This window comes from Corapipo altera, unplaced genomic scaffold (genome assembly GCF_003945725.1).
Source record: "Corapipo altera isolate COAL_440 unplaced genomic scaffold, ASM394572v1 2, whole genome shotgun sequence".
Classification (NCBI taxonomy): Eukaryota; Metazoa; Chordata; class Aves; order Passeriformes; family Pipridae; genus Corapipo; species Corapipo altera.
Window position 1 is genome coordinate 3368848 of NW_020884890.1, and position 22136 is coordinate 3390983.

At 35.4% G+C, this 22136-nt stretch overlaps 1 protein-coding gene across 1 annotated transcript in view; it reads right to left on the reverse strand.

Annotated features, from left to right (window-relative positions):
• EYS (eyes shut homolog) overlaps positions 1-22136 on the reverse strand; it is an 853574-nt gene that overhangs the window by 414385 nt on the left and 417053 nt on the right. Inside the window, exons 28-30 of the mRNA XM_027644956.1 lie at positions 19615-19786; positions 19014-19092; positions 7200-7399 (exon numbers count right to left, since the gene is read on the reverse strand). Of these exons, the coding sequence (XP_027500757.1) occupies positions 7200-7399; positions 19014-19092; positions 19615-19786 (451 nt within the window). The remainder of the gene's footprint in view (positions 1-7199; positions 7400-19013; positions 19093-19614; positions 19787-22136) is intronic.

The window sequence follows — 22136 nt, forward strand, 5'->3', positions numbered from 1 at the left end:
AATTTTTAATATTTTTCCAGATGTTGGATTTTACTTGGGCATTCATATTTTGTGTAGGACTGAATTAAATATTCTCTGTGTATGACTTGTAAAAAATGAAATATTCTGTTACAGGTACATTCCCACCTGTTCAGTCACTGCATCTTGTATAATGGGGATGTGAACATGATTCCCGCTAGCTATTTTTATTTGGCTTCCATGTCATAAAGTCAGAAAACAGCTAGAAAAACAAACACATAACCCCAAACCAATATATACATAGGGTAGAGACATTCTGTGTATTTTCAGCAATGAATTTTTAAGAGGTTTACCTAAAAAATATAGTATAACAGTTGACAATAGTTATTCAGATGCAAGACTTAAAATTATTTTATTCTGGGACTGGGCAGATGGGTGATTTGTATTAGATTTGTGTTTTGCTTTTACGTGTGGTTTTTTCCTACTAGATTTTAGTGCCTCATTTGCAGAGACTGCTGTCTGCATTTTTGGAGACAATGCTAATTCTCTAGCAGATTACACTTTACTGTTGAATTTTAGAACTCTATAATGGTAAGGAGAGTGGGTAATTTTAACCAGATGCAGTTCTGCCATTATAAATATCACTAGCAAAAGGTGACAAGACAGAAAATGTATTATTAAAAAAAAAAAGTCATAATTGGGATATTGTCCTGCTTTCTTAGTGCCTTGCCTTTTTTCATGCTTCAGTTTTACAGCTTCTAACCATTTTCAATTTTTCCTATTTATCTTTTTTTTTATTTAATTGACAAAATACCTCTATAGGTACTTAAAATTGTTTGATATAATGTTTGAATATAAATACATATATCCACTTGACTGACAGAAGGATAATTTTTCTCTATCTTTACCCAGAAACTCTAGGAGAGAGGTATTCCATCAGGCATATTGCACACATTAAACATCTTTAGACACATTATTTGTTTGGTTTCCATACTTATTCCAAATCCTGTGATCTTGACCTTCTGGTAAATTTGCTAATACAGGCACAACTTCTCTAAAATGGATATGTTGCCTCTACGGTCATGATAGATTCCTTTACCTTTTGTGCAACGTCATACAAAAAGAACAACATATCAATTTGATATTATTCTCAAAAGTATTTCTAAAATTTCAGTTTATAGCTGAAAGTATAGAGATATGTTAGGACTAACAGTTGGCAAATGCAGTTTATTAAATTAATCTTTTATTTTATATTAGCAGCTAGCAAATAAAGACTATAATGGACTTGTTCCTTTTTTCCTTATAGGCTTGTCACATAAGAGAGATACAGGCCATGATGAGCATTTTTATTATACTATTTCATTTGATAGTGTTACAGTTACTATTTTTCACATTGAGATTCAAGTATTTGTCATTATAAAATGGAATAAAACATTAGAAATTGTCATTAACATAAATACCTATTCTTATTGACCTACCAGTAAGAATGAGATTTTAATTAAATAAAAAAGTGTGATGCAATGTAAAATCACTTGTAAATATTTATATATATATAAACTAATGATACATGGAGTGGTATAGGCACATGTTAGCATGCTAACTTTATATAACCTTTCTCCATGGAAACTACAGTTTAGTTATCAACCAGCTTAAGAATAAAACTGAAACACCTGTGTTTCCTTTCCTCACAGCATCAGTGAAATATTAGTTGCTGTTGTTATGGGAGGAATAGAGAAGGAGAAAGAAAAGATGCCACTGTACAAATAACAGAGTGGCCAATAGCCTGGATACTGTGTGTACTTCTTGTCCCATTGTGTTAGCAAAGACAAAATAGAAAATAAAAAGCTTTGAAAAAGGGCTGCAAGGATGACCAAAAGTTTGTAATGGCTTCTGAAGGAAGGAGGACTGGGAAAGCTAGAAACTTTTACCCTAGAAAGGAAAGAACATGGGGAAATAGGGCAGTTGCCCATGAAAACAAGGAAAGGATGGCTTGGAATCATCTTTTCATTCTCCTTTTCCATACCAGAATTAGGTAACATGAGATAAAGCTGGTAGAGCAGTGCTTAAAATTTAAAAAAGAGAGTAAGTTTTTATGCAACAGGGTAGACCTGTGGGTCTGTTTACTCTACCATATTGTCACAGAACAGCTGATATGGGCAGGGATCTCTGGTGATTGCCTTGAAAAAGCCCCCTTCTCAGGGAAAAAGTTTATATATGTTCAAAGGAAGACCGTGCAAGTACTTAGAGATTCACTGACTTCTATTCAATGAAACAAAACATGCTCAGAAAAAAACCCTGTTTGAGGGAACATAGGAGAGTACTGGAGGACAAATATGTGTGCACTTTCTGTATTATTTCCTGGCAATCCCCTTATAGCCACTGCTGGAAGTAGCATACAAGGTTAGATGGTTCATGTACATACAATCTTTTATTTTCATGTAACCTAATACATACACATGATGCAAACACCAAAATATTCATGTTTCACTAAACATAAAGAACTAGGCAGTCAACTATGAAATCAACAGAAACCATTTTGATATCTACGTATAAATGAAAGAGCATCTGTTTTCACAGACAAAACAGAGAAAGAACGTACCCCATGCATGTTCACAGCACCTACGAAAGTGAGAACTTGTTGTTATGACTTGCCAGTTTTAAGAGATCCTGATGTTCCAAGTGAAGTTGTTTCTTCCGTATGATAAAATTACTTTCTTCTTAAATTTATGTCAGTGCTCTGAGGAACTTAGATGCATAGCTCTCTGTAATGTGTACTCTGCAACATTGGTCAGACCTTGCAAGCTGTCTGTCAACATCTAAGTGAAATGAAGCTTTTCAGTTAGCAATCTTCCAGCAGAAGCATGCTTTTTCTGTTACCTGGCATATAAGACCTGAGTGAGTCTCAAAACAAATACTTTACCATTAAGTCACTTTTTGAGTTGATGGGGGCACACAGCTGTGTAAATGCTCCCCATGTTAAGCTTTTTGAAATATGGGAAAGCCTTTGATTGTTGCCTGGAGGTGCAGTTGACATGAACAGCTTTGAAGAATAGTTCTGCTCCCTCTGGGATGAAGGGCTGAATGTACAGTATTGATAAATGACATTTCTGTTTAAAGATACTTTAAATATACAATAGCATCATGTTCTGTTTTTTCACCTAGTTGACCAGGAAGTGATAGGGAAAATGATAATGCAACATATACTCTTGGCAGTAATAGTCAGAGGCATTCACAGTGTTTTCTCTTGTTGATCCTGGCCAAATTTCTGTCTTAGTTTTTCAAGGTGGACTCCATCATCCCACCAATTGATCCATTTGCCAGCTTCACATTGGATTATTTCAGTTTTCTAAGGACAATTTGTTATGGAAACATGAAAACCCCAATTATTTCAAAATGTGGCTTCATCCATGGTTAAGTAGTTTCTTCAGGAGACAACTATATATTTTTTTAAATTTTAATCTGCAATAGCTTGTAATTTAAATATATGGCTATCACTTACCAAACCCTAAACAACTTTGATCCTTAAAAATAATTTTTTGGGTACAGTTGCCTAGGTTGTCCTACAAGACTGCACTTCTATGGTCCCCCACAGTTGTCTGGTTTGTACTAGCAGTATATTGTTTACTTTATACGTGCTCTAAGACAAACCATCAACATTATCCTTTCTTATCCTGTGTACAATCTGCATACCAGAGCCACAGAGTAATATGTCTTTGAGACTCCAGTTTTGTACTCATATAGATCTCCATACTTGAATTGTTTTAATCCCTCTCCTGAATCCCTGCAGAGGCCCTAGCTAGTTACGAGGCCTGCTGCTCCAGTGAGACACCTTCCTCAAACAGATCAAGCAAATTAAAATACAAGGGTACTGGAAACAAGATACTCTAAAATCTAAACTTTGCTTCCTTGCCAATAGAATGCAAGAATAGATAGGTAGATATCATAATAAATGTTTTAAAATAATTGCACTCTATTTGGAGGAAATGTAGAACAACGTATTCCTGTTTTAGAATTTTTTCTTGCTAACATCTCTTGAGCTGAAAGAAAAAAAAATCCTGGCATCTTTTGATCAGTTATGCTGTTGATCAAATATTCACTCATACCTGCCTTTAGAATACAAAAATCAAGACCATGGAGTTGTCTTGTGATTATAACCTAATCTCATAAGGATGATGCCAAAACAACTTCAGTTCTGAAATAAATAATGTAATCAAATAAAATCCAAAAAGTGGATTTAAAATGCACCAGTCCCACTTTGTGAATCAAAGGATAGGATCAAACATACTTGTGACCCTACACATCTCTAAGGCCCACAACTTATCTTATACCACTAAATACATTTAAATTCTGAAAAAATATTACTCAAAGTAGATTGCAAAAGACAAAATTACATCAAATTTTCCCCTAATAAAAACATTACAAAACCTAAATGTGCTATGATGTGCTGAAAAGGTACGATGAAGTTATAATATTCAAGAATTTATCTAAGGCAATGTCTATCATAAGACTGTTGACATTATTTTCACCTGATCAGACTGAAAGCACTACACAGATAATCCTTCCAAGACAGTGTGACTTCTGAACCCAGTCAGCAGGAAGTATCTGAAATGCACATTTGATAAAGACCAATGCAAACATGAGTGGGGAGGGAGGAATATTTTTAATTATGTTTACTTTTTGAAATCCCAAGCAAACATACTGAATAGTCTGGGACCAAAAGATGCAAAAGTGGGGATGAACCAACTGTGGACTAAATACAATGCAAAAGATCAGAGTATTTTATGTGAACAGTTTCTCTTCCTCAAAATACTTGGAAAATATATGAAAATGCTTCACAGTTCCTGTTACATATTCACTATATCAACCATATGTTGATTGGGTTGAATTGTCTTCTGAAAGCCCTCCTGAGCTCAATGCTATCTTTATTATTAATTTGATGATTTATATAGTGTTTATTGTTGTGGCAGCCAGTACCTTTGATTAAGAAAACTGAAATACAAAGGAAAGTAGGTGAGCATCCTTTCAGATGGTAATCTGTTTCCTGAAGCCCTGATTCAGTGGCAGTCTGCCCAGGATAGAACTGAATTACAACTCCCAGCACCCCTCTCGTTTCCAATGAGTTGTTTTAATTTTAAACCAAGGGTTTGATGGCAGAAAGATATTTCAGATAACACACAATTCAAGGACTATCCCAAAGGGTATTTTTCATATTCATTTCAGGAAGAAGCCTGTAGGGTTGTTCATGTAATTGATTCACACATAATTCAAGGAAAGTTGAACCATTCATTGTACTACTGGGTAAAATATCACATACATTATAGATGAAGCTGGCAGTGCTGCTCACAGTTAAGGCAGCCTGACACTTGCCCATTACTGGACAATTTTCATTACTTCTTATTTCCTGATTTACCAGCCACAATAATAGAAACATCCCAGACCATATACCCAAAACAAAGAGACTCTAAACAATAGTGGATTAATGTCCTTTTGCTACCCGTTCCACGTGCTACCCGTTCCACAGTGTGTAAGAGGCATTAAGGCTCATTATTCATTTGGATGTTTGTGGTGTTTTCCTAGAGTAGGAGGTATTTCTCTCTTCCTTGTTTTTCAATTCCTCTTTTCCATCCTTCGCATCAGTCCTGCTCTGCAGTCTATACATGAGCATGTTCAGACTGCTTAAAGCACATGGAAGGAAGGGTACAAAAGGAGTAGGGTTCATAATGTAACATTCACAGTACTGGAGCAAAGCTGACTTTATGATCTTTTTCTGTTTTTTACTTCCACTTGTACACACATTACTTGGAATGGTAGCAGCTGCTGAAGGATAGGAAAGGGAGTTATGTCTGTCTTTTGAAGCATATCAACATAGAAGAAGAAATCAGCTGGAAAAAGCCCTTTCCCCAGACCCCATCAAAAGAAGAAACTTGTATCAAGTATGGCATTTCTTTTTGCAGGATCATAACCATATTGTACATCAACCTACCTTATTGTAGTCTTACAACACTCACAACAACCTTTGTGATCTTGGCAAGACTCAAAATCCTGATTATAATTGCTTTCAAATTCCCTGTCTCTGGTTCCATGAACTCCTCTTGATGGTCAATGCTGAGCTCAGAAGCAAGTGCAAGGTAAATCCCTTCACAGTGTTTGGAATAAGCTCCCAAACAGCAGAGAGGAGAAATATAAACAATCTCATTTGTGAAAGAAAAAGGATTCCACAGCATCTAAAGCTTGAAGAAAGGAGGCTAGAGTGAACATAAGCCAGGAAAGAAGAAATAGGAGAATGCACAGGATTGAATTTTCAGACTGGTGATCCAACAATAAAGGTCTAAAAAATTATCAGAAATTACAGCCACAGAAAAGGTCTTTGTGCAGGTAGCACTGTAAAAGTAAGATAGTGTGAATTACGTTAGCATGTATTTAGAGGTTTAAGCTAAACCATAATATTTTTGACTTATCATCAGATAAACACTATTTAATATCTTCATCAATTATATAGATAGTGGGATCAAGTGCACACTCAGCAAGTTTGCAGATGACACCAAGCTGACTGCTGCAGTTGACTCAATGGAGGAAAGGGGTACTATCCAGAGACACTTTGAACACATGGTTGGATATAAGAAGATATTTATGCTTCACTATTAAGCATGTTCATAAAATACGTTCTTAGTATTTCATCTTTCTACAAATGTAGCAATTGAACAGGGACTTAGATAATAATTGAGTTGAAATAGGAGAGAATGATGCCCACAGTTTATAGAGTAGCTTAATTTTAAACCTTTATGACAAGTATATAAGCTACAACATTATATGTATGTAGTCAAAAGTCTTAGACAGAGAATGATGATGATGGATGATAGGAAGTTGCTTTGGATACATGTATGTGTGCACATAATATAAAAACTATCTGTCATCTAAATTTGATTCGAAATAATTTTCTTTTTGAGTAAAAAACACGAGTATATACATATCCATAAATATAATAATTTTAAATGTTTTAGGGTCAGTTTATGTTAGAAGCTTCCACATAAAATTCTGAAAAGCATTAGAAGATAAGTTTTCAGGTAAAAGTGTCTCATGTTAAACAGTGAATGATTTAAGATAACAATATTTTTGAGAACTAGACTGAGCACCAAAGCCATTTGAGTTCATGTACTACACATAGTATCAGTACTGCCCTGAAATCTTAGAAAATCAATCTGTTATAATTAAGGCAATTATATGACAGTATTCATACTAACCTGCAATGAAAAGTTCTTCCAGGTCCATCAACACATACACCTCCATTGTAACACAGAACTGAGGTTAGTGTAGGCTCATTGCAAACATCAACATCGACTTCACAAAACCTGCCAGTGTACCCACTCAGGCAAGTACAAACAAAGGCATTGACTGCATCTTGACAAGAACCTCCGTTAATGCAGGGAGTAGATTCACATTCCTGAGGAGAGAAATAATAATACATTGACTATACAGCTTTAAAACACATTACTTACTCATCTCAATAGCAAGTGCGAGACTGAATCTGGAGATTAAAAAAGATTTTGGACTTCTTTTATTGTCTGATGAACCAAAATCTCTGATTTAAGGCATTTTTTTAACAGAGAGATACTTTGATTACAACTCATACTCATTCTTGAAACTATACTTGTTCCCACTCATTAATCTTGCAGAAATGCAAATATACTTTATATAAGGAGTCATTCAGCTGTAAGTATGTTATTCCTGTTTTAAAATTTTAAAGCGTGTTTTTGACACAAAATTTATACAATTAATCTGTTTAATCTTTTACAGTAGGGTCTATTACTGTGAAAAAATCCCCACATTAGTTAGGTAATTTTAGACAGAATAAAGAATTACTCATATAAACCAATGCACACAATCCTTTTATCAGTATTTCCTGATAAATGCTGTCTCATTGTCAAGTAATACATAATATTGCAAATAGAAACATTTAGAAATGTTTACCTGTTCACATAATAAAATCTTCCTCTGATAAAACTAGCGTAAAAATCATCACATTCAAACCATGCAAAGTAGCAGCAAGTTAATATTTTTCCAGAATTACAGGAGGGTTTAGTTAGTGCAATTGTCAGTGCAAAAAATGTGGGTTTACCCTTGAGCACAGAAACCTAGTTTTTACCTCTATCCCAAAGGAGTTGTATTTTGCAAATGCAACCCAAATAGTCTAGCTAAATCCAGTATTTTAAATTTATTCTCACACTACTGTAACTTTAGAAGGTTTAATTCTTTAAGGATATCCAAGGGCACTCAGATTTCCTGCAGGTACTACTGTTGCTTTTGACAGAATGTAAATTCAGATATCAATGGGGAACTGTGAGAAAACAACTTATTTTCCTATAAGCTCTCCAGCTGGATGGATATAGGATGATTTATTAGTGAGCATTACATAAACTATTTGAATTATACATCCCACAGGAAGATGGAGATAGTCCTACAGACTGCCAAAAACTCTGTTATAGAAGTAGTCTTGTGCTATATTAATTACATTTGTTGTTGACAGGCATAAGTGGGTTTTTTTGCTTATAAAAAAAATCTCAATTCGCAGTTCCAACTCTCTGACTTTTTTTTTTATTTCGGTAACTTGTCTAGTCTTCTTAATTTGTATTCACTTGGATCCATGACTCTGACTTTTGTTTTATAGATCTACTCATTAGCAGAATAAATTAAATATCTATCAACTAAGAGATCAAATTTTTATCTGACTATGATTCAAAAGTTAAAGTTCAAAAAATACCAAAATCATCAAAATAGCTAAGTCGCAGTCATACCGAGTTGCAAACTTAATGCAAAACCTTTTTATTCTCTTCCATGAAATCTATTGTCCTTGTAAAATTTTACAAAACTACTTACTGTAATTATTTTTTTCAGTAACATAAACCTCAGACATTCTTTACGAAAGAAAACACACTTATCACTTTCCAGTATATTTTGATGTGATGCAGTTAAAAGTTAAACATTAGACCTACAAAAAACTAAAGTACACTGCTACCAGAGAAGTGCTGGTCTGCATTGCTCTTAATTCAAGGAAATTGTTTCAGTTCACAGAGACAACTATGTTAAAAATACCACAAATAAATTTATACCAAAGTTGATGAGCTACCACACTACCACCAAATGCTGTAGTTTGTAGTCTAAGGAACAAGAACATGAGACGACAAAGTAAAGTTGCAACACAGTCGTTACCGAGTCCTGCCTATCTTGCATCCTACCAGAGACTGATTTTACAGCTTGACAGCTGGGAGTAGCTGGCTTTACAGAAAATTCCCAGCTACCCTGACTCTCTGAAGATAAGCTCACCTAAACACCAATGCTATTTCTATTTTGTCTTTCTTTATATAATGAGAGATTGAATCTTAACTATGACCTCTAACCAGACAGTCGCCAAATAAGAGCAACAATTGCAGGAACTCACAGTCCTAGAAATAGTCTCTCTTCTCCAGTACAGTAGGAGCAAAATATTTTATTGGTCACCTCTGGTGCTCAGTTCCCAACCTAATGAGAAATCTTTTAATCTTTTCTCACCTAGAAGTGATCTGATCAGTTATTCAAAGGAAAACTGCCTTCAAATAACTAAGGAAAATGAAAATTACAAAAATAGTATTCACAAAGATGGGTCATTTTAGTCCTTCCAAAATGCAAATTTGTTGATATATAGGAGTATCACAATTACTGATTGGGTGGGCATCTGGCAGCTAGATAAAGTGAACTCACCACACCTGGGTATTCATAGGGTGTAAAACTTTCTCTTCTGGCCTATCAGAGCAAGTAACCTGTTCAAACAGAGATGTATTTCCTAGGTTTTCCTGCAACCATCATTGCCCTCCATCTTTTCCCTTCCTGTTTTCTAGTTTGTTCCATCCAAAAGCAGCTTCAGTCAAACCAGGGCTACCACCACCCATATACAAGGAAAGAGAAGGACAGAAGAACTACTTCTAAGGCTTAATCAGGTTCTTCCTCTTCTAGAGGGGTTTGTTTGTTCCACTGTCACAAAAAGAAAAAAAAAGGTGCCCCTTATTAAATTTAATTGGGGTTCTCTGCTTATTGCTTACCCATCATTACAACTGTAGATGGTGCCCAGTACTCACGCTATACAGCATACCAGTGTTCACCTTCGCAGCTCATATTTTATAATGCAGACAGCTTCAATAATCTCCTTTGTAAAGAAATTAAATGATTTAACAAAATAGAAATGACACAATTGTAATCATTTGTATAGAGTTTTTATCAACTCTTCACCAGTCTGACATACTTTGTTCTCAGACAAATATCTTTTGAGTTTTCTCATATCTCATCTCCTAACAGTAAAGCAGCATGGGTCCCTTTCAGTAGGCATTTTTTATTCTGAGTTTGGTTTTCTTTCTGTGAAGCATACACTTTTCTTGATTTGAGCTAACAAGGAATCCTTTGAGTTTATGTATTGTTAACAGGCAATGACCTTGGAAAAGATTTAAAAATTATAATGGACAAGCTATCAACATGAACTCCCATTGCAATGCTATGGAAAAAATTGCTGATGCTACCCTTAAGTCTTCAGAGAGGGGAACTATGACTTACACTTAGACAGGTAATTATTTCTCTTTTTATGGTTAGGGGAAACTGAAACATTGTGCCAAGTTCTAGGATCTGTTTATTGCAAAGGATGTCAAAAAATGTAGCCTATAACATGATTTAGGTACTAGCTAGAATACTTTACAGTAAGTAAAATCTAAGAAAAATAACACTTAACAGAATTTTTATGACAGAATTTTTTTTCAAAAGCATTACATCATGTATATAATTTTCACATGATACCACTGAAAACATAAATAACATATACAGGTTAAAATTATTAGACAAATTCATGGAGTACAGATCTGTTTCTAGCTGTTAAAAGAAATAATCAGTGTGAGTTCTTTGCTATAAGAAGTTCCATAACTCTTGATGGCTCTATGAGTGTTCCTAGGTTTAGGTTAGCACCAAAAAAAATTGAGAGAGAGGGAGAGATAATGGCAGTGAACAGATACTTTCACAAGAATATTACATATTGAGTATTTAACTCCTGGAGAAAGTCAGTACAAACATGACCGCTTGATTCCCCAAAATCCAGATATATCCAGTGAGAGATAAGTTCCAACTTTACTACAGGGAGTCAGTCACTGTAAAACTATCAAAAGATTTCCAACCCCTTATGTTTTAAAATAAAGACTTGATGCATCTCTAAAAGATATACTTTAGGCAAATAAATACAAGTATTAATTTCCATGGAGCTGTAAATGAATGGAATATACAGACTTCTGATAGGAGAACAGAATGGTGATTTTATGGCTTTATTTTTAGTAAATTATTTTTTACAGTACATATAAGCCCTTACTGATTTTCTTATCATAGCAAAGCAATTTAAAAATTGCTTCGGTAAAGGTAAAAAAGTGAAAGAATATTGAGATTTCTAGGTATGCAGCTCTTTTAAGGGTAGATTTCCTTAAGAATCCTTAGTTCAAACAATGCTATACAAGATCCACTACATTTATTAAAGCACAATAATTTATTATTTCTTCTCTGTATGTCCTGTTCTCTGAATGTCATGGTGTAGTAAATCTTGTTAGTACTAGGAAGAAAATGACTGTCCATTAGAGTCCACCTGGCATGGCACAGTTCACTGGTTCTGCTAGCAGGGAATTGTTCTGAAATCTGGACTCTAGCAAGTGACCTAGAAAAGCATAGCACTTTGCTCAAGGCATACTGTTCCCTCTCCAAATGTGTGGGTCCATACTGACATCTGTCTTTGGAAGTGAGGTTATTCTGCCTAAGAAAGCCCAACTTTCTACATGTCTCATATCATCCCCAAAGTCACAATACATCGCTTGAAACAATTATAAGGGAACACATTTTAGCAAATTAATAACAAAAGTGAAAATCCATTATTTTTCCAAATAATGTGTAAGTTCAACACTGTTTCTTAAAACAAAATCTAGAAGTGTATTTTAGAAGTTAGTGGAGTTTTTTATCTTTTTCTACAGAAAAGACTATTTTTCATTAGTCCTTCTTGGAAATGCTGATTAGAAATCGAAAATGATTTCTAACAATACTTTGAAATTTATTTCTATAGAAGAAATTTAAGGAAAAAAAATTGTAATGATAGAGATATTTTTATTTAAGTGAAGTTTTGTTTTGTATCAAAAAGGTAATTATAAAGTGGACTAATTCTCAACATAAATAACTCGTACAAATCCACTGTGAGGAAGTGGCGGGGGGCAAGGAATCTATCAGGAATACACTTAAGCTTTATACAGATTTATCTTTAAAATACTTTTATGTGGTGCATTATTAAGTCTAATTTCCTGTGAATACCAATTACATAAAGTCCAAAGTGCCATTTGCTGTTTGATTTCTTTGTACCAAACTATGAAGTGATTAACTGTGGGGGAAGACTTGAAGCAGAAAAAACATCACTTAAGGAAGTGAAAGGGAGCATCCTGATACTTGTGAGAAAACTGGATCCTAGGGGAAAGTCACTGCCTTGTAGAAAGTAGAACCAAACAGAAATTTAAAACTTGAATTTGATGGAGTTGAAAAGAAAGAGAAAAGAATTCAAATATATATATTGCAGCACAAAAGAAAGATGCCTTAAAGAGTCCTGTTTCCATTAATTTCCATTCATTTATCATGAGTGCAAACATCTGATATAATTACAGCTGCTATTAAGATACCAAGTGGCCCAGATTTCCCTTGCTAAGTTTATAGTAGCACTTTAAACTCTGTGATTTGCTAGCTTATGGACTTTTCCATTCACATGGGAGTTTGAAGTGCATTCTTACTTTGGGTTAAATCTCAATAGTATTGATGCCATATAAAAGTACGAGATTTATATTAAGAGCTTGAGATGAATGCTCCAGATTATTTCCATTTTATGTTTAACAAAACTATAAATAATTTTTATTTTTCTAATGAGTAAAATTATTAGAGTATTTTTTCTATTTTTTTTTTTTTGGTTGATATAATCATGTATCTACATTGTTTAATTTTTAACTTCCCAAAGTTTTTTGTTTTGGTTGATTAAATATATATACAACATCTTGAGCAATGAACTGGGAAAACTTGTGTCCATATTTCAGAATATTGGTTTTATCCAACGTATTTCAATTCAAAAGAAGTTCAAAATGATAAAAATATTTTGCACGGAAATTTTATATTATTAACACAAGGACAGGAGAAAAATAATTAAAATAAACCTAATATTTAGACAATGATACAGGACAGGAACATACTGCATCAGACCAGTGTTCCATCTGGTCCAGTATTCTGCCTATAGTGGTAGTGCAGAGTAAGCCACTTAAACAAAATCATGTGAACTTTGCCATTTTCTACCATCATCCTCCCAGCAAGCAGAACTGTCTAATCAGACATGATAAACTGTACTCCCCTGACAGGTTCATTTATCATTCATTTATGGACCTGTTGTCCGTGACTTGCCTAATTTTTCTGAACCTGCTAGGAGATCAGCTACCTCCCCAGCCTTTTGGAACATCAAGTTCTAGGGATTCTCTGCTTCCTGTGAAAGAAAATAGTTTGATTTCTTCCAAACGTTTCTCTACTTATTTTTATCATGTCCCTCCAATTATTTTATTACAGAATTTGGGGAAGAAGTTTTCCATTTAAGTTTATCTATCACTGCAATTGTTTTCTAAACCTTAATTACACTCCCTTCAGTTTTCTCCTCTTCAGAGGGAATAGTTTCATCGATTTAAAATATCTCCTTACAAGGCTATTCAATAAATATAATATTTGTTACTCTCTGTAGCTTCTCTAACTCTACTACATGTTCCCTGTGATGCAAGGTCCAGAACTGTGCACAGTACCCAATATGTGAGCCCACCTGGGTTTTACATAGAAGAGAAATCATTCCCTCTGTCTTGTGCCCTGTACTCTTCATAATCACGCCCAGAGTTAGTTTTTTTCCTGTTCTGCACTGTGATGTTGAGACAACGACTTCAGAGAACTGTCAGTGGTTGTTCAAAGTGTTCTTCCTGAGTTGCAATTGACAATTGAATTCAGCTGTATGAGGTTTTTTCCTTCTAGAACATTTCTTTACACTGAAGCTTATCTGACACCTCTTCACTCTTCCCTTTTGTGAGGTCCTTCTGGCATTCCTCACTGGAAACGCAAAGGACTCACTGAACTTCTCTTGCTACGGCCTTACCCCATCTGAGTGCCAATTTTACACTTTGACCATCAAGCAATGCCAACAATTCCCTACCTGACTTCCCGGTTTTGATAGGTGTGAAGAGTTTTTTGCAAGTTAGAGTGGTCTTTACAAGGTATTTTCCAGTTTTTATTTTAGCTTTTTGAATTTCCTGCTAACATTTGAATTAACATGTTTAATGGACTTCTCTGTTATTTCCACATGGAAAAGCTTTCTATTTCTTAAAATGACAATTTTTCCTTGTGACAGACTTAAGTTTCCTTCTTAATCCAATCAAGGGCTTTGGACCACTTTGTATTCTTCAGTCGTAGCACACATTTTACCTGGGCTTTTAACATTATTTGTATAATAGCCCTTAATATGCTTGTTAGTTTCTTCTGGTCCTCACTTTTACATAGTTCCTTTTCCTGAAATTAAATATAATAATTTCATAGTCCTAGTTTTTAGGATAGTCTCTCTTGCTAGAACACCCTTGATGCAAGAGCATACTATGATATCAGTTGATAGGATTTTCTAACGTAAGGGATCAGAAATATGACTGTCAGTGGAATGTTCTCAGAGAGCTTAGCACTTTGAAAGTGAAATTCCTCTGCAACATTCTTGTAGGTCTTATTTATTTCTCTTCATCTCTAATTTATCTTTTTAACTACTTTCTATTTAAAAGTCTTCAATTCAGTCACTCTTCCTTAAAATAAACTTGAATCTCAAGGCCTGGAGGTCCCTGAAGTGTTACAGACACTGAAATTTTCCCAAGGGTATGTAATCACAGATGCTGTACTTTGCAGAATAAAGTGGGTATCTCCCTCTCCTCCTGCTGTTAGATTTACCTATCTGCATCTTGAGCATAAGTCACATTAATTTTTGAAAGTTTATATTAGTTTAGCTTCTTTCAAGAAACTACTTACCTTACTCAACACTCCTTGAACTAGTTAGCAACAGGTAAAAATACTGGAGTGTAGAGAAATCCCACAGAGGCACAAACAAGCATCCAGCTCATCTGAGGCTCTTAATACACACACTGATGTTTGTTATACAAATATATTCTACATCTATACAGAGAGAATTCTGGGGAGGAGATACCACTTTCTGGCTTACTTAAAAATAGTCCATGAAGACCCAGTGAGTGAAGTTTAGACTCACTAAGGAAATGCAGGTGTCCAATTCAAAATCAGCTGAACAGCTCTGCAGATTGCTCTGAATATTCACCACGTTTTCATTGACTATAATAAGTGCACAGACAGCTAGCTTTCACAAAGACATCTCAAGTTAGGCAAGATGAATCCTACTGTTCTTCCGAATCAAATCACAGATAATTATATCGCTGTCACGTCTCATGTCTTCTGTGCAATCTGGCCAATTCTGATGAATAATTGCTTATTTGCTTAGAGTAGCAGCATATTGTTCTCTGCCTTTGTATAAGCTGTGGTGCCTTTGTGCTGAAAATTGGTTGATTTTCCTGATTTCCCCCTTAATCCTATCTATTACGAAAATAGAGAGAAAAGATCAGTAAAACCAGATAAAATAAAACAACTCTGGGACGGTCTGATTACAGCTTTCTATTAGATGCAAGCAGAAGCACCAACAAGTTAAATATCCTCCTGTGTAAAGACTCAAAATGCTTTTTGCTCCCTTTTTGACAGGATGAGATGGCCTTAACTGAGCATGCAAGAAGAACAATTATCAATGATGCTTATCAGTCATAGCAAAGAAAAAACCCACCCAACAAAGTTTCTATTTCTAACCGTAATTGCTATTACTGCACATATTGGCAATCTATCTGAGAGAAAAGATCAATTTTCAGTTATGTAAATTCATTTTACCCTTTCAAAAATATGGTAATGTCAAAGGAAATCATGTGTATTGAAATTGATTCATATAAAGCATATATTTTTTGTTACTTTTTCTTGAGTGAATTCTATAAATGAAAAAGCAATGAAAAATGTAGAAGATAGGAAAGTTTCAATATCCACGTTCCATATTAGATATGAAAAATTATAGGCTATAATTATAAAGTGCTTATTTTTTTCCTAAAAGTATTAGACAACCTGAGAAAGTTTTGAAGTTTATTTTCTTGCAAACTATATTGCAGCATAGGTAAAGCTGAAAAAATCCAACAGAAAAAAGTAGAAAAAATAAATCCAAGTATGTCTAGGGAAATACATATACACACACAAATGTATTTCATTTTTAAATTGGTTCTTTGAATCACCTTAGTTGCTGACCTTGCCTGACTCTGCCATGACCACCCAGCCATTTTCTCCCTCCTCCTATATGACAAGGAAAGAAAATAAGGTTTCAAAGCTCCTAGACTGATAAGGACAGAGAGATCAGTTACCATTTACTGTCACAGGCAAAACAGACTTGACTTGGGTTAAATAATAATTTAAGTTATTGTAACTAGAAATAGATTTTGAGACAGTGAGAAGCAGAAACAAAACCTAAAACTACACCTCACTTCTTCCCAGGCTCAACTTCATGTCTCTATTTCAAAGTTTTCTGCCTCCTCATTTTACCCTGAGAAGTGCAGACAGAGCGAGAAAGGGGAGTTGTTGTTTGCACCAGCTCTTCTCAGCTAATCCTTCCTTCTCATAGTATTCCCCTGCTTCAGTGTGGTCCTCTTCCTGTGATGTAGGGTAAGATTGCTCCTGCATAGGCTCCTCTCTGTGGGTCATGGTTTCTGCCTAGACCCTGCTCGTGTGTGGGCACTTAATGGGCTGCGGTTCTTTCAGGGCATGTCTGCATACTGCAGCATGGAGTCTCCCATGGGATTCAGTGCAGATGTCTGCTCTGGCATGGTCCTCTCCATAGACTACTGGCAAATACCTGCTCCACCATCATTTTCTCCAGGGGCTACAGCTCCTACAATCTCTGTTGCAGTGTCCAGGGCACCTCTTACCTCTCCTTCTTCAATGACCTTTGATACTGCTAAGGTCTCCTCTCTCTGCTGGGCAGTTTTCTACTCTTTCTTAAATATGTTTCTACAAATGTGCCACCATCTTGAGTGAGTGGCTCAGCTGTACCCTGCAGTAGGTTGGTTGGAGCTGACTCAAATGGGTTGTTTCCAGCACAAGGCCACCCCTGGACCATTATCACAGAGGCCACTCCTGCAGCCCCCCTTCTAAACAAAACCTTGGCACCTACACACAATGAATTTGCATAGCTGTTGATACAAAGAAATGTACCTTCAAGTGAAGAATACATATATATGTGTTTATATGGATTAAGTTATGACCATATTTCAAAATAAAGGAAGTGGCCGAATTTAATCTAAAATAAAACAATTACAGAGCATAAGCCTGCCATGATTTTCAAGATATGCACACCCTTACATAGTCAGAAAGCCTAGCTGATCACTGTAAGAGTTGCATAGGCATGATATATGTCTGAGTAGGATGAATACAGTGTTAGAGTCTTTAAAATATGACATTTGCAGCATAGTCTAATCTGGGAATCACACTGCATGCAAATAGAATGATTATCAAAAGATGAAGCCATCACTCTGACAGACTTATCTGTCAAAGGTATATGTATATTGTTTCGTAATTCCTATGAATTTCTAATCTATGCATTTTCAAACACCTAAGTTTGAAATATGGTTATTTTTTGAATATAATTTTATGAAGTTGTCTACAGGTCATTTAATCTCTCATTCTCTTAAAATGGAGAAAAGTGTAAATCACGGATGTTGCTACAGAAAATATTACCCAAGAGTATTCTGTATTAGCATTGGCAACAGCTGATAATCATACAGATTTGTAATATCATATCATGATGCACACTCTGTAGAGCTGAAATACTTATTTTCTGACTTTTCCTTTCTGTAAAGGGAGTTGGAAACTAATATTTCAGCTAGATTTATTCCCTGTGTGAGACTTTCATGCATTTTCAACGGAAGAATTATAGACCATACTTTCTTTACATAATATGAGATATTTTTAGTTATCTAGTACTTTAAGCTGTAAATAAAAAATTATGAAAGGTACCTGCATTCATACACAAGCTAAAAAGAAGTTCATATAACATTTTGGAATGTTTTTTGATGATTCAGAAGCACAATATTAGAAGCCAGATAGCCCACATGGGAGGCAGATTTCATGCCAGACTTTCTCATGAGACCAAATACATTTAAAAGGATCATATCCCAAGATTGATCAAACTCTGACAAAAAATCTGAAAAAGTCTAAATCAGTTCAATACTTTCTGCAAAGTGTGGTCAATATTGTAAGGACTATTCAGTGTTCTGCCAGATGTAGTCACCTTCTACAAGTTTGCTGACCATGGGAATCTACACAGCACAGACTTGGATATATGGATGCCTTCTTGTCCACATGTTAACACAAAATATTAATGAACTTCAGAGGAGAAAGTGGGCAATATATTTAGTACACCATGGTTTTGTATCATAGAATTCTATAGTTGCCTGGATTTTGAAATTTTAAGGCAAGTCATGATAACTTTCAATGTAGAACGTTGCACTTTGATGTTCATTATTCAAATATACAGCTAAGCTACATCAAGTGGGACTCACAGTGCAAACTAGGTAATTACCTTATCTATCCCAAACTCATGGAAAAATGATTTTCAGGTAATGTTGGCTTAGCTTGCTGTGGCTTTTCAGATTTATCATTCACACTGCACATTTAGACTTCTTTAGACATTTTTTCAATGATCTTTTCTAATGCAGTGTCATATAAACAACAAATAATGAGCTTTTCAGAATGGATTTTAAAAAACTGAATTTCTGTCATGCATTTTCAATAAACTGACTTCAGAGGACAACTAAATAAAAATAAGTTTCAAGTGACATATTACCCTTTCTTCTATAATTAAAAAAAAAATAATTAAGACATACATTAATATTTATCTCACATCTTGAGCTGGTCCATCCTGCTTCACAAGAGCATTGATACCCATCAATGAGATCTATACATCTGAAATACAAAACAGTGTTATTCAGATGAAGCTATGTAATTCCATATTCGGCACTAGTAATAACATTTCATAAATTTCAAAATAGTGGTCTGACATAACTCACTGAAATCCATGGTAATTTAATTAGTTTTAGTAATGGATTTAAAATGTGTGTATTATGGATGCTGAGGCATTTTGTAAGGATACTGGTTATTATATTAAAAGACATCTTCCCGTTTCAACCTGTTGGCTTGTAACAGCTAAAGATTCACTTTTAAGTATATTAAACTAATTAATCCACATATACTGAATACTGGTTTATGCCAATGAACAAAAATGAAAGAGAAACTGAGATAATGTAACAGTATATTACATTAGCTTAAGCAGGCAACATCTGTCGTCTTTAAGTGTGCTTGTACTCTTACTTTATGGAAGAACATAATTAAAAGTATATTTATCAACCTTCCCATATCATTAAATCTTAAATATTGCTAGTTAGGTGCATTACTTGGAGGTAATAATAGTTAAATAAAAATAGGCACCTTCCATGAAGACAAGGATCTGGCAAGCATTCATTAACATTTATCTCACAGTTTTGTCCAGTGAAACCTCTCTTACAGTGACACCTATAGGAACTGATGCCATCAATGCAACTTCCATTGTTGAGGCAAGGAGAAGACATACATTCATCTATGTTTACTTCACATCTATCACCTGTTTAAAAAAAACCAGAAAATGCAACTAAGCTTTAAATTCTAAACTCTAACCAAGTTTATTTATTAATAATTCCAGAAAAATTTCTTTTATTTACATGGATTGTTCATATAGTTCGATATATTTACCGGTAAAGATTATCCAATTGTAATTACCTATAGGTTTAAATGCCAAAAATTAGGGTTATATTGAAATATATAATGATAAATTATAAATATAAAATAATGACATCTGTAATTATGGTAGGGCGAGAAGGTTTTCAGGACCAGCTGGCAAGAAATGGAGAAATTGAAATTTCAAGATTAACTTTATTACATTGTGATCATAAAGTTGAATAACACAGGTTTCCTCCAAAACGAATATAGAACTAAAATGAGATGCGTCTTGGTTGTGATCTAACTGTAATATTTATTTTCTCAAAATGAAATTGAAATGCAGGGGCTTTTGATAAATGATGTAAGAAAAAATTCTTTGAAATGTTTTTGAAGACATTCACTATGAGAGATATGATGGTGCACTTTTATGCTTATAAGTAAGTGGCACAACTTCCATCAAAACTTCTCAAAATACTAATTGGCAAACAGTGTGCACAGGTCTCTCTGTAAGCAGTTACAGCCCACTGCTTGGTAGACAGCTAAGCACCGCACAGCCAGTTATGCACCCCCATGGCATGGAGAGAAGAAACAAAAGGGAAAAGTGAGAAAATTCAGGGGCTGAGATGACAGTTTAATATGCAAAGCAAAAGCCATGCATGTAAGAAAAGCAAAACAAGGAATTTATCGTCTGCTTCCTATGGGCAGGCGGGTGTTCAGCCATCTCCAGGAAAGCAGGGCTCCATCATGTTTAATAGTTACCTGGAAAATGAATGGTATTGGTGTGAACGTACCCCTGCTTCCTCCTTCTTCCCCAGTTTTACATCCTGAGCATGAAGCCATACAGTATGGGCAGATCCAGTTCCTCTACTCAGCCCTAGTAAAGCCATATGGAGTACTGTATTCAGCTCTGGGGTTCTCAGTACAAGAGAGACACGGAGCTTCTGGAGCGAGTCCAGGAGAGGGCTATGAAGATAAATAAGGGGCTGGAACATCTCTCTTATGAGGGCAGGCTGAGGCAGCTGGATATTTTCAGCCTTGAAAAGAGATGGTTCAGAGGGGACCTCATCAATGCAAGTAAGTATCTGAAGGGAGGGTGTCAAGAGGATGGATCAAGGCTCTTCTCAGTGCCAAGCAATAGGACAAAAGGCAATGGGCAGAAACTGATGTACAGGAAGCTCCACCTGAATATGAGGAAGAACTTCTTTTCTGTGAGAGTGAGTGTGCACTGGAACAGATTGCCCAGAGAGGTTATGGAGTCTCCCTCACTGGAGAGATTCGAGAACCACCTGGGCACAGTCCCGTGCAACGTGCTCTAGGATAACCCTGCTTGAGCAGGGAGTTTGGACCAGATGACCCACTGTGGTCCCTTCCAACTTTACCCGTTCTGTGATTCTCTGTTTCCTCTTATATCTCTTATATCTTATAACTCTTATATCAGTTTGGATCAGCTGTCCCGGCTGTATCTCATCCCAACTTCTTGTGCATCCCCAGCCGCCTCACTGGTGGGGTGGAGTGAGGAGCAGTAAAGCTCTTGACTCTGTGTAAGCGCTCTTCAGCAATAACTAAAACACTTATGTTTTATCAGCACTGTTTTCAGCACAAATCCAAGACACAGCTCCTTACTAGATATCATGGAGAAATTTAGCTCTAGCCAGCTCAAATCAGTATACTACTGATAATGCTATCACTATACTACTGATAATTCTACAGATTTTTGAGATGTGTGGGCCAGCGGAGGTATGGATGAGAAAAAAAGGAATGCTTAAGGTAAAATCAGCTTTTTACAGGAAGGAGTGAACAACATTCCAGAGAAATACTGGAACCTTTGTCTAGTCCATGTATACAACCAAATATCAAATTCTGGCATTTGCAATAAGTCTATTAGCATGCTACAAAAAGAGGTACTTTAAGATAATGGGAAATATTTTTATTTAGTGGAGATCAATAGTGTAATATTCACGTTAATATGAATGTTAGGTACATAAAAATATTTTGTACACTTAAGGAAATTGCTTTTTTCACAATATACTTTCAGCTTCCTAAATGAGCCAGAGAAAATAAAACATCCCAATTCCTTTTTGAAGTCTGTGGTGTTAGTCTCAGCAGCCCTTGAGCACTGTTGTCATGCTCTAGCAGAACGTGCACACAGGAGATTGGACTTGGCCGGTACTCTAGAAAAATGAACTTAGAAGGGCTGCTGTGCAATTCTGTGTTTGACCAAATCTTGGTGCAGTGGCACGTGCACCATGCTAAGC